The sequence below is a fragment of the Oryx dammah genome, unplaced genomic scaffold, assembly GCF_014754425.2.
Source record: "Oryx dammah isolate SB20612 unplaced genomic scaffold, SCBI_Odam_1.1 HiC_scaffold_5, whole genome shotgun sequence".
In the NCBI taxonomy this organism is placed as follows: Eukaryota; Metazoa; Chordata; class Mammalia; order Artiodactyla; family Bovidae; genus Oryx; species Oryx dammah.
The window spans coordinates 17,418,967-17,430,210 of record NW_024070189.1 but is presented as its reverse complement, the minus strand read 5'-3'; the positions used below and the strand labels follow the sequence as shown (position 1 = coordinate 17,430,210).

At 51.6% G+C, this 11,244-nt stretch overlaps 1 protein-coding gene across 1 annotated transcript; it reads right to left on the bottom strand.

The window, feature by feature from the left end:
- Window positions 1-6,169: 6,169 nt before the first annotated feature.
- LOC120863451 (translation initiation factor IF-2-like) lies at window positions 6,170-9,445 on the bottom strand. Its single transcript, XM_040239666.1, has 4 exons — window positions 9,422-9,445; window positions 7,914-8,113; window positions 7,066-7,397; window positions 6,170-6,543 (listed from the first exon to the last, which is right to left on the bottom strand). The coding sequence occupies exons 1-4, from the start codon at window positions 9,443-9,445 to the stop codon at window positions 6,170-6,172; spliced, it is 930 nt and encodes a 309-aa protein (XP_040095600.1).
- Window positions 9,446-11,244: the final 1,799 nt, after the last annotated feature.

Below are 11,244 nucleotides of genomic sequence, written 5' to 3'. Positions count from 1 at the left end.
TCTTCCTCACCCTAGTCACTCCTGGGGACTTGGAACACGGCTGTCCTGCCGCACGCGGCTGGGAGACCCTGGAGGCGGAGGAAAAGGGGGTGGGGAGCAAGGGGACGTGGCCCTCGCTGCAGTTACAGGGCCTTCCTCCCTATAGTGGGCACAATAAATTTAGCCAAGGCTAGAGGAGATTAATTTCCCAGCATAATCCAATTAAAAGATTTCTAAAGTAATCTTTTGCGAAAATGAAAAAAAAAAGTGCTGGCTAAAGAGTGGACTGCTTTTGATGACAGTGATTTATCGCCTCGGCACAGCGGGCCCTGGCCGCTTGCTCTCCTGCACGCGAATTGACCAGGGCCTCCCGTCGGTGCCTCCAAACCAAACCTTAGCCTTTCTGAAAGATAGCCATCCATCACGCCAACCTGGGCAGGAGAAACAAGTGCAAGGGACTGGGGTTGCTTACAAGCACCATAGACTTTTTAAAGTGCTATTAGATTTATGGTCTCTTTTTCGACGCCCATCCAGAGTAATTAGCACATATGTTCTAAATAGATGATAGTTTTGTGAGCAATAAAGCAATTACCCATCGTTGGAGCTGACAGTTCCTCCAACTAAACTCCAACCAGCAGCTAATTGGAAAAGTCATTTCAGCTCCATTGTCTGCAATTAGTCCTGCTAAACTACTACACCCCAACTAGCTGGTTTGAGGTTAATTTATTCAGTGTTGTATTTGCACTGACGAACCATTGCTACGAAGGGACTTGTCTTTTGCCCCCACCAGACTTCTCACTGGGACTAGAAGAGCAGGTGGGAGTGAGGCCGATGTTTGGGGAGTCAGGATGGTTCCCAGGGGAGGAAGCTGCCTGGCCGGGCCTCAGCTTCAAGGTCAGTGTCCAGCGCACTAAGCGCTGCCGCCGACAGAGAAAGCCATTGTTTCTCCTGCTGGGCAGTAACTGAAAGAAACTGCTCAGTTCTCAGTTTGTGCTACCAAAAACTGAGTGTTAAAAAAAAAAAAAATCAGCATAGAGGAGGTGACTGCGTTCTGCGGGCACACCTTTCCTGCTGCACACGAAGCTGTGAGCCTGGGCCACCTCTCTGTCCCTAAAGGATAAAAGTAGACTCAGACTCCAAAACAGCAAAACCCAGAGCCCTCTTCCAGGTTGGGGGAGAGGGATCTTTCAATTCTTTCAATTCTCAGAGTGGTTGGTGAAAGAAAAGACTAGAAAGGTCAGGCAGACTAGAAAGCCCTGCTTCTGCCTTCAGCCTCTCTGAGTGCAAAGTCCCCTTGAAGCTGGTGGGTTTACATGAATTCCTTTCTTCGCTTTTTCTTTTCCTTTCTCTCTTTCCTTCTTCCTTTACCTTTTTTCTTCTTTCCTTTCTAAAGTTAAGCCCAACAGGTCCAAGATTTGTGCACAGTGAGTGGAAAAAATGTGTTAAACGTCGGTTTGACACCCCACCGGAGCTTCCAAATATCCAGCGGCTGGGATTCTTCTACTTAATTTAATCTTTATTGGACAGGGCAGCTCCTATGCTCCTATTCACCAGGAAACCCCGGGAAACGGATCCGTTGGGGTTCAGAACTCAGGGCGGGAGAAAGAGGAGTTAAAGAGGGATTAATCCTCTCCCACCCAAACTCGAACTTTGGAACTGCGATCTCCACTAGGCTGGAGTTAAGGGAGGGGGCCCAAGGTCCCAGCCGTGACAGCCAAGGGTCTCTGCAGTCTGGAGCAGGGGGCGGGGAGGCTGCCAGGCTAGATGGGAACTTGTAGCCCTGGTAACCGAGTATTCCCTTAAAGGAATTTACATTCTGAGAGCAATGCGAATTTTACTTAGAAGAATATGGGTTTGGGGGGTGGGGGCCAGAACGGTTTCTTAGGAAGTAAAGCCCAGTGCCTTCAGCCCTAGAAATCAAATGTCCTTTTCTTGATAGCCATTCATACCTAACAACCTGAGACTGTTTCTCCTTTATGAAGGACATGTAACAATGGCTAAGAAAACAATTAAAATAGTATTGTAGTCAACATGTGAGACTTACTATAACAATTCTCATTTCAGAACAAATTATAATCAGTTACTCAGCTTGAAAGATTTGGAAATATCTATAGCAAAAAAAAAATGCAAACTTTTAAACTGCTTATTGTCAGGCTCTTGTTTTCCAGTTATTTTTGTTTTAGCCAATTTAATTCCAATAAAAACCAAAAAAAAAAAATTACTGGGGAGAAATCAAAAGTAATGGTCTCATCTTACCCCATCACTTCCCACCTGTCATACACTCTCTACCCTCTAAAGAGAAATTCTCCTGTCAATGTGGCTTCCAGTTGAAAGTGGAAAGGAAATAAGATGTCTTCACTAAAAGACTGTTCATCGTGTTCTCAATTACTTGCTTTTTTTTTTTTTTCAGGACTTAAATATGACATCCTAGAGAGTAGGGTCGGAGGGGCTGAAAAAAGAATCAGCTGACACTATCACTTGGACTTGGTAGAGAATCCTAATGTGTGTATGCATTCTTATGTGTAAGGGCAAAAAAAAATCCCACCCAAATCCAGAATGTATGGGACACATTTAAGTAAACATCCTTACACCCCCAAAAATCTCTAAGCACATGTGTACAGAGATGTAGTCCTATGCAAGCTCAGCTAGCTGTCCACACACATGTATTCACTTCTAGAGTAAAGGCATTTTCATTGCTCCCCATAGTTTCTTTCCATTAAGCACGATTAGATGATGTCTATTCAAAGTTGCTGATCCAGAGAGAAAATAAGAGGAGATAAAAGGAGATTTCAAGTGACCTCCTCGTCCCTTTCACACCAACCTGAGCCCTAGAATAGCCAAGGATCAACCAACACAAAAGCCCTGTCCTTTCTCTTTTCAGCTTCAGAAGATTTCACGCAAATGGTTAACAATAAAACATAGAACTATCACCAAGTTTGTTAGCTCACGCATTGGGAATACTTTATTAACTCCTCCCACAGAAGGGCTAGGTTTATTATCCACCTCTGAAGTGGGTAAATAAAATACAGCAAAACAGGGCATAATTATTTACTGCTCCATGTGGTTTGTATCAGTGGTGTACTATGCTCGTTGCTTTTTCATTTGAACTTTACCTAAAGGCACTCTCCCCCACTAATGGAGGACACTGTAATAAACATATCTTTCCACTGACAGTTTAGAGAGAAATATTAGGTTTTTATTTACATCAAACTTCTGATGGGTAAAACAGGATTGCAGCATGACCATAGTTACCGACAGATCTGCTGGCTCTGTGAGCCAATACTTTTCCACTACTTTGGTTTACTTTATAGGCAGTGAAAAAAGTGGCATTGAAGATTTAAACATATTCCAGCAGCTTTTAATCAGTGACTGTCCAACTTAGATCTACTTCTGATGGGCTAATCCTGGAGTAAAAGAAATAGGTGCCCTGACAGGTAACTATTAAGGGAAAGTATTACAGAGTGTAGTTAATTGTATTACCAATGTACTCTAACAAGTTTCAAACTTATTTCAAACTTGAACTTTTCTTCCAAAGCCAAGTCATTTTCCCTAGGAAGAAGAGCCACACAGTTATTCTTCACTCAAGCCGGACATTTAAAATAAATACATACATTTCCTAACACAAAGTCTCCAGTTCTTAACTTTTGCATAAATGTATTCACATAGCTAAGGCTTGATTTTTACAAAAAGTAAATATTTGTCCCTGGTTTCACTGGTGCGGGGCACGCTAGGAACTATTGTCACTTTTCCTCCTACAAAAGGCTTGATTTGCATCCAAAGGTCAGTACTTGCTTTCCTACCATTTTCCTGAGGTTACTCCTGGGCCCTTTAACTGGGGGCCCAAGCAAAAAAACGGGAAGTACTTCCCTTATCTCTCTTTTCCAAAACACATGCTTTAACTGGCCAGTTTGTGATAGAAAATTAAACTGCTTTTTAAGGTAAAGCACTTTTCTCTGGGCCCAAAGGTGACCAAGAAGTAGTACCCAGACATACCAGTGCGCTAGTGAGTGCAAAAGCCTGCTGGATCCCTGGTTCAACTACAGAGGCAGGCTGAGAGCAGGCAGTCCATCAGAAGTCTGACTCCCAACTTGGCCTTTCCACCCTTGTTTTCACATTGACAAAGGCAGACCTTTTTACAGCTGGGCAGCCACAATACAGACTGAGTTCAGTCTTGCAAGAGGGGGTGGTTTCTGACATATGCAAGGCTTTTGTTTGTTTGTTTGTTTGGGATTTTGTTTTTAAAACAATCACAAAACATTAGGCAGGCATTACTATGCCTCTCTTCACCTTTTTCTTCAAAAGACCTATGCAAGATCATTTTAAATACATCTTCTTCAACTTCATTTTTCACAGCCTTAATCTCATACCAAGGGAGACTAATTGATTCGGCACCTTTAAAATCAGCTCTTTGGGAAAGGTCTGCAGTAAGATCAGAAGAACTGACCTTTCTCCCAACAATTGCAGGCATGTTCATTTCTCCAGATGGGCCTGATAAAATGGGGTTATTGCTGTTCTATGGTTTCTCAAAACAGAAGAGTACCATTTGTAACGATTTAGGGGATAGGGAACACATACAGGAAAGAATTTTCTACACATATCTGGTCATTTGTAGGGGCTCTTGAACTAGATTGAGAAAACGTTTTTACAAGGGCACATGTTTTTTTTTTTTCAGTATGATTTACCAAAAAACCAAAACAAATGATCCGTTGAGCTTGGGGAAAGCAAAATACCAATATCAAAGAGGTCACAGGATTAGTGGAGAATGATTCCAGCCTTAGTAGAAAGAAAGATATTGGGGAGGGGTTTGTTCATCAACTAGAAAGTCTGCATAGATCTGGACTCTGGGGCCTGGAATGCAAGTCATGTTGTCTGTGAAGCCACTGTGTCTTTCCTTCTCCCACCAGGTCACAACTGTTTATTGGTTGTCACGCTAGAAGAGAGCAAGTGTTGTGTGGAAGGTGTTTAAAAAGTGAGTAAGGCTGAGCTCTGATGCTAGCAATCCACAAGAGGTATAATAAGCCTGATTTCTCTCCCCAAACGGAGAGTACCTTCTCATGTCCCTTGGGGAGACACACGGAGACTCTGTGCATTGAATTAGACCATGAGGACTAGGAGGACAGAGGATGGCTTTAGAAGGGAGGCCTGGGAGTCCAGGCTCAGAGACCTGGGAGAGGGCTGACTATATATGGCCACGACGCTAGCAGTCTCAAGGAGGGTGCTGAGACAAGGGCCACAGTGGGTCTGGATCCAGGAGCCAAGTCCACACGCTGAGACTCAAGTTAGAGGTTCCCCGCGCCTCATCGCCCCAAACAAGGCCTTGGTGGAGAACGGTGGGAGAGAGACCTGGGAAAAAGGCTGAGTGGAAGAAAGACCCAAATTCCAAATGCTTTTCTGCCCTTGCAGCTGAGCATGCCTGAAAGTCCCGTGGGTGAATTTTTCACACTTTGAGGACCTACCTGCTCCCGCAAAATATGATCACTTTCTCTTAAGTGCCCTCCCCAACAACAACAGATACCATTATCTCCTGGTTGAGTGTGGGGCGCATCCAGCTTAAGGACCAGAGTGCCAAATTAAACGAGGAACAAACTACAGCCTCGCAGAGACAAAGCCTAAGCTTCCCTAGAACCTGAGCTGGGGGTGGGGTGTTGAGCCCGAGTGGAGGCGCTCTGCGGGCGCGCAAAGGCGATAGGAGAACCATAGGGTCCCAGAAGAGAAACTGAGCCTAGAGTGCCGCTTAGGCTGGAGACCAAGAAAGGGAAAAGTCTTGGACTTCTAGAGTCCAAGAAGGGGAAAGCGCCTCTTCTCGAAAAGCTTCGGTTTCTTCTTGCCCCTTCTCATATGCCCTGCAGGAGCGGGATCTGTCCCCCTGCTTTGAAAACCCGAGGCTCAGAGCACCATCTCCAACAGCCGCCCGACCCCCTTTCCGTAACTGAGGCCGCGGGGGGGGGGGGGGCGGGGGCGCACCCCTTCCTCCCTTCCTTCCGGAGAAGCAGGAGGCTTCGCCTGAAGCCACTCGAGGCCTCCACTTCTTTCCCAGCACCCCCGGGGCACGCCGGATCCCCCCTGGGCCTCTTCCAAGTTTGGAAGCTCAGGGTAGGGGGGCCGGCAGGAAGAAGCCCCTTAGAGAGGGTGTGTGGGCCCCAACGGCTCTCGGGGAGCCGCCGCTCGTCCTCCGGCCCCGCCTTAGCCCCTAGCCCGCCCGGCCAAGGGAAAGCCAAGGCAGCTCCGCGGGCTCCTTCCCGCGCCCACCCAGCCCTCGGGCGCGGCCCCCGGCGTCGGCTCCCCCCGCCCCCTCGCGCCCGCCCCGCGCGCCCTCTGACGCAAACGCGCGCCCCTGCCCTGCGCGGAGGAGAGCTCGCTGGTCGGTTTTAATTGCGGCTCTTCCTTTCATGCACTCGGGCTCAGTCCTCACCCAAGGGGGAAGTGACCCCTCCCCGCCCCCGCCTCCCGCCTCGTCCCCTGGTTGCTGGGCTGGCTGCAGATCTCGGGCTCTCTCTCGCCGCCGCCGCCGCGGGTTCTCCGCTGGGGAGAGCGGCTTGGGGTCCCTTTTAATCCGCTGACGCTCTCACCCACATCAAACAGTCAGCCATCGATCGCGTTACATTAGGGGGATCCCGTTGCAAACGGCGTCCGCAGGTGGGCAGCGGGAGCCGAGCTCACCCGGGCCTGGCTGCAGCCGGGCAAGGCGCGGGCTACACGCCGACTCCACAGCGGCTCCGGCTTGGCACCCGCCAAGGGGGTTTGGGGCGTGCGGGGGTTGAGGGGCGGCGGCTTGCCGGATTGCCCAACCTGTGGACCCTCCGTCCGCCCCCCCGCCCCCAAGAGGCTCCGCAGCCTCTTCCCGCCGGTGGGGGAGGAGAGTGGCGAATGGGGATGGGGGAGGCAATCAGTTTTGAATCTGGACCGATGCTCGGTGGGGCGCGATCCTCAGCTCCGGGGCGGCGCCGCGGGCCGCGATCCCTGTTCTACACGCCGCCGCGGGACAGAGGCCGGGGGGAGGGCGGCTCCGGAGCACGCCCCCCCGCGAAAAGTTCTTCTCGACCCACCCCGCTGGCTAGACCGAGGGCACCGCCCCCGCCCCCCGGCCTGCGGAACCCCTGCGAGCAATCGCTGCCTCCCGGCCTGTCCGCGTTGCAACAATCACCCCGAGTTCAAAAGAAACGATAATCATCGCCTTACTTGCCTGGTGCGGCAGAGATGGGCCGGCTCTGGCTTCTGGCGTCCAAGACTTCCGGTCCTGGGTCCGAGGGCGGCCGGGCCCGAGAGCCGGGAGTCCAGGCTCGGGGAGCCTCCGGTGCCCTGGCGCTCGCTTCGCGCTGCCTCTTGCACTCGCTCCGTCTCTTTCCAAGTTCTCTTTTCCTTCTCCCGCTCTCCCTCTCTGCCTGCTTCCTCTGCCCTCGACTGCCTGCCTTTGTACTCTATGAGTAGGAACATTTAGAATTCATATGAGAAAACTCATTCTTTTGCTTCCTTCTTTCCTTCTTTTTTTTTCTCTTTCCTTCCTTTTTTTTTTTTTTTTTGTTCTTTTAATCGTGTTCTCGTTTCGCCTTTTAACTGACGAGGAGACTTCGGCGCGATTATTTGGGGAGACGAGAAAGGGCAAGGAGCTCTCGCCGGGCCCCCGTCGCCTCCCCTGAAGCGTACAATGGGGCGGCTGCTTGCAGAGTGCATGGACTATGTCCCTTCATTATTCGAACTGGAGGGGCTGCGGGGCAGCGGGACGGGGGGGCGGGGGGGCAAGACACAGGAAAGCCTTTATTCTGCTCTTTCGCATCGTCGCTCGTCACTAAGCGGTCGCCGGGTTCCTGACTCTCAGTAGGACTGGAGAGAGACCGGGAAGCGCAAAACGCACCCCGAAGGCGCAGCGCTTCCCCCAAACCCCCTCCCTGATGACATTTAAAGGGAGAACAAGTATTAAAACACACAAACCCTACCTCCGGCAATAACAGCGTGGCCTTTTTTTACTCCCACATTCACCTGAGGGCGTGTGGAGGCTCGGGGGTGCTGGAGCTGAGACAACTTTGACGCTCTCCGGAGTCGAGGGGCGGCGGGTAGGCGCGCAGCTCCGCACCCCCCGGCGGCTGCGGGCGGCGGCTTTGTCACTCGGCGCCGCTGCGCGCCCGCCTGAGCCTGCCTAGGGGAGCGATCGCAGAACGAGGAGGTGGTTGGGGTGGGGGGGGAAAGATGCGAGTGTGCGATTGGAGAATATGTAACTAATAGAAGTATCATTTTCCCTCAGTACGATCTTTCAAGGAAGAAGGAGGAGGGAAAAAAAAATCCATTGAAAGAATTTTCAAAGTGCTGTGTCTTGGTTTGCAGAAAAGGCACAGGGCTGCGTGCCGGGAGGAGGAGGCGGGGAGGAGGAGGGGACCCGACCGCGCGTCTCCGGGACGCGGCTCCCGTCCGCTAGGTGGCAGCCGGAGCCAGCGATTCCTGCAGGCCTTGCGGCGGGACCCGCTCCTCCCGCCCGGGCCTCCTCCGGCGACCAATCGCCTTTGGGAACCGGGGGTCTCTCCCCTCTCTTTCCCTCTCTCTGCCCCCTCCCTTTTCCCCTATCTCTCTCTCTCTCTCTCTCCTCGTCCTTTCTTTCCTCTCTCGCCCTCCCACCCCGCCTTCCTCATCCCCACCTCCCTTCCCCATCTTCATCCCTTCTCTCTCACCCTTTTCCCCCTTTTCCCGGGACACGGACTCGGCCCGCACTGACCGCCCCCCCACACACACACCCCGCAGCAATATGAGAACTTACTACTCTTTTATTAACAATTATTGGAGCGTTCTTTGGAGGTTAAAACAGCCTGAGGATATCAAAAAGGGGAAGGGGAAAAAAGGAGGAAAAATCGGGGGGGGAGTTTATTTTAAACATCACCTTTGGGATGAAGAGGAACCATTGATTCGGACTGATTTGGGGGGCAATTTCTGCGAATTCCAGGAGTGCTTTTTGTCATAATTGAACCTTTCATTTAAAAACCAAAATATACGTTGGATCAAGGTGGGAGGAAAAAAAACCCCAGCAAGTCCCTACTTTGTTTCTTAAAGGAATATAAAATGAGCAGAATCTACTCTAGGGCTGTGCTTGTATGTGAAAAAAACAAAACAATAAAAACCCAGAATATTTTTCAGGACTCGTTAGAACGGTAAGAGTTTTAATTCCCATTTAAAATTTCCCTAACATTTCCAATGATCGTCTTCATGTTCATAAAAGCTAAATTTAAAAACTTTTCAGAAGAAAACAAAATAATGCCTGATTCTTTTTTACCCATTGCAAGGCATTCTTCCCCTCGCCGTCCCTTCCCCCTCTGGTGTTGGTGTGTGTGTGTGCGTGTGTGTGTGTGTGTGTGTGACCATAGACGACCCATACTAATCAGGTCTCAGAGTAAATAGCAGCGCAGGGCGATCTCAATGTAAATTGCGCTTGTCAGAAGCACACCCCCCCCCCCCTCACTTTCTTTCCTCCTCCCCTCGCCATCCCCGTCAGTAGGTAGCTGAGAGGGAGGGGAAAGAAAAAAAAAGAAAGAAAGAAAAAGAGGAGGGGGGAGGGGCTCTCCAACCAATGGCGTGCGGGAGGCTTGGCTAACCTTAGCCTCCCATTTTCTCTCCCCCCGATTCAGGGCTCTGACCAGTCAGTCGCCTTTGATTATCAGTTGCCAGCAGCCCTTCTCTTGGCTCCTTGACACGAGCTCCATATAAGGCAGCGATCTCCATAGAAACGTGTCAGTTTCAATAGTAGTGTCAAAGTTCACTATATACAGACATTCGCACAGATCCCCCTTTCGGAAACACTGCTCTGCGAGTCCTCCCGTTTAAACGCATTCAATTTTGGGGTCTCTCTCTCTTCTCTCTCTCTCTCTCTCTCTCCTCTCTCTCTCCTCCGCCTCTCTCTCTCTCTCAATCTCTCTTTCTCTCTCCTCTCTCCCCTTTCTCTTTTCTTACATATTCTATTAGTTGTTTCCCCGTATTCTTCTTTCTCTCCTTTTTCTCCCTCCTCCTTCTCTCTTTTACTCCATTCCTGCAGAAGAGTGAGGGCTAAACTTAAAAAAAGAGAGAGAGAGAGAGAGGAGGAGGAGGCACCCCTTTCGTATTCTTCTTATCGTTATTTTATACATATATGATTTTTTTTGGAGGGAGGGTGTTGGTTCCCGGCTGAAGAGCACTTATTTAAAATACTAAAAAAAGAACATTTTTGGGCGATCTCCAGGGTTTTTTTAACTAGCTCTGTGTGTTATAGCAGAAGAAGCAGAAGAAGGAGCAAGAAAGAGGAAAAGAAGAGGATTATTTATTCGACCTACTTTGGATGTCTCTCTCGCTTTTTTTTTTTTTTTTTTTTTGCGCAATTCTTTTTCTTCTGATTTTGATTTTTTCTGTTCCGCTGTGAATTCGTCGCCGGCGTGAATTATTTCGTGTTTTTCTCCCCCTCCGTCACCTCCCGAAAGAAGAAGGCAGCGAGAGCCCGGCGCCACCGGTACAACAAAAAGAGCAAAGTGTGTGATCCTCCTCGCTGGCTGCCTCCCGCTCTCCAGCGCTGCCTTCCTGAATGGCTGGCTGCGTCCGGCCCTGGACCTGGCCGCCCGACACCAGCGCGCCCTGATCGCCGCCGGCCGCCTCGCCTCGCGCCCGGCTCGGGCTCACCGCGCTCCCCTCAATCCCGAGCCCAGCGAGGGCTCCCGCCGGGACAGCGGCGGCGGCGGCGGCGGCGGCGGCGGTGGCGCGGGCAGCCCCGATCCCCGGCTCGCGCTCCGACTGCGGCCCCGGCTCCAGCTCGGACTCCGGCCCGGGCCCCGGCTCCTCCAGCGGCGCTCGCCGCTGCAGCTGAGACAGCGGCTCCAGAGGCGCCTGCGGCCGCGACCTCCTCCTTCGCCGCCGCCGCCGCCCTCGCCGGCTTCCTCTATGTCTGCTCTGCGGGCGCGCAGCGCGTAGCCCGAGCGGCCGGCCGGCCGGCGGGCGGGCGGGCGCCCGGCGCGGGTGAGCGAGTGTGTGTGCGAGTGTGTGTGCGTGTGTGTGTGTGTGTGTGTGTGTGCGGGGTGCGGGCAAGGCGGAGGGTGAGTGTGTGCGCGCGCCGTGGCCCATGCCCGCCGCCCCCGGCGCTGCGCCCCGCGCCGCTCCCGGCTGCCGCCTGTGCCATTTCTGATTTTGCAACTTGGGGGAAGAAGAAAAAAGCGAGAGAAGGGAGCTTGCTCGCTGGGGGGGGGTGGGGAGGGGGGGAGGAGGAGCGGGCCCCCCCAAGATCGGAGCGCGGGGGGGAGCGGGCGAGGGGAGCAGGGGTGTTGG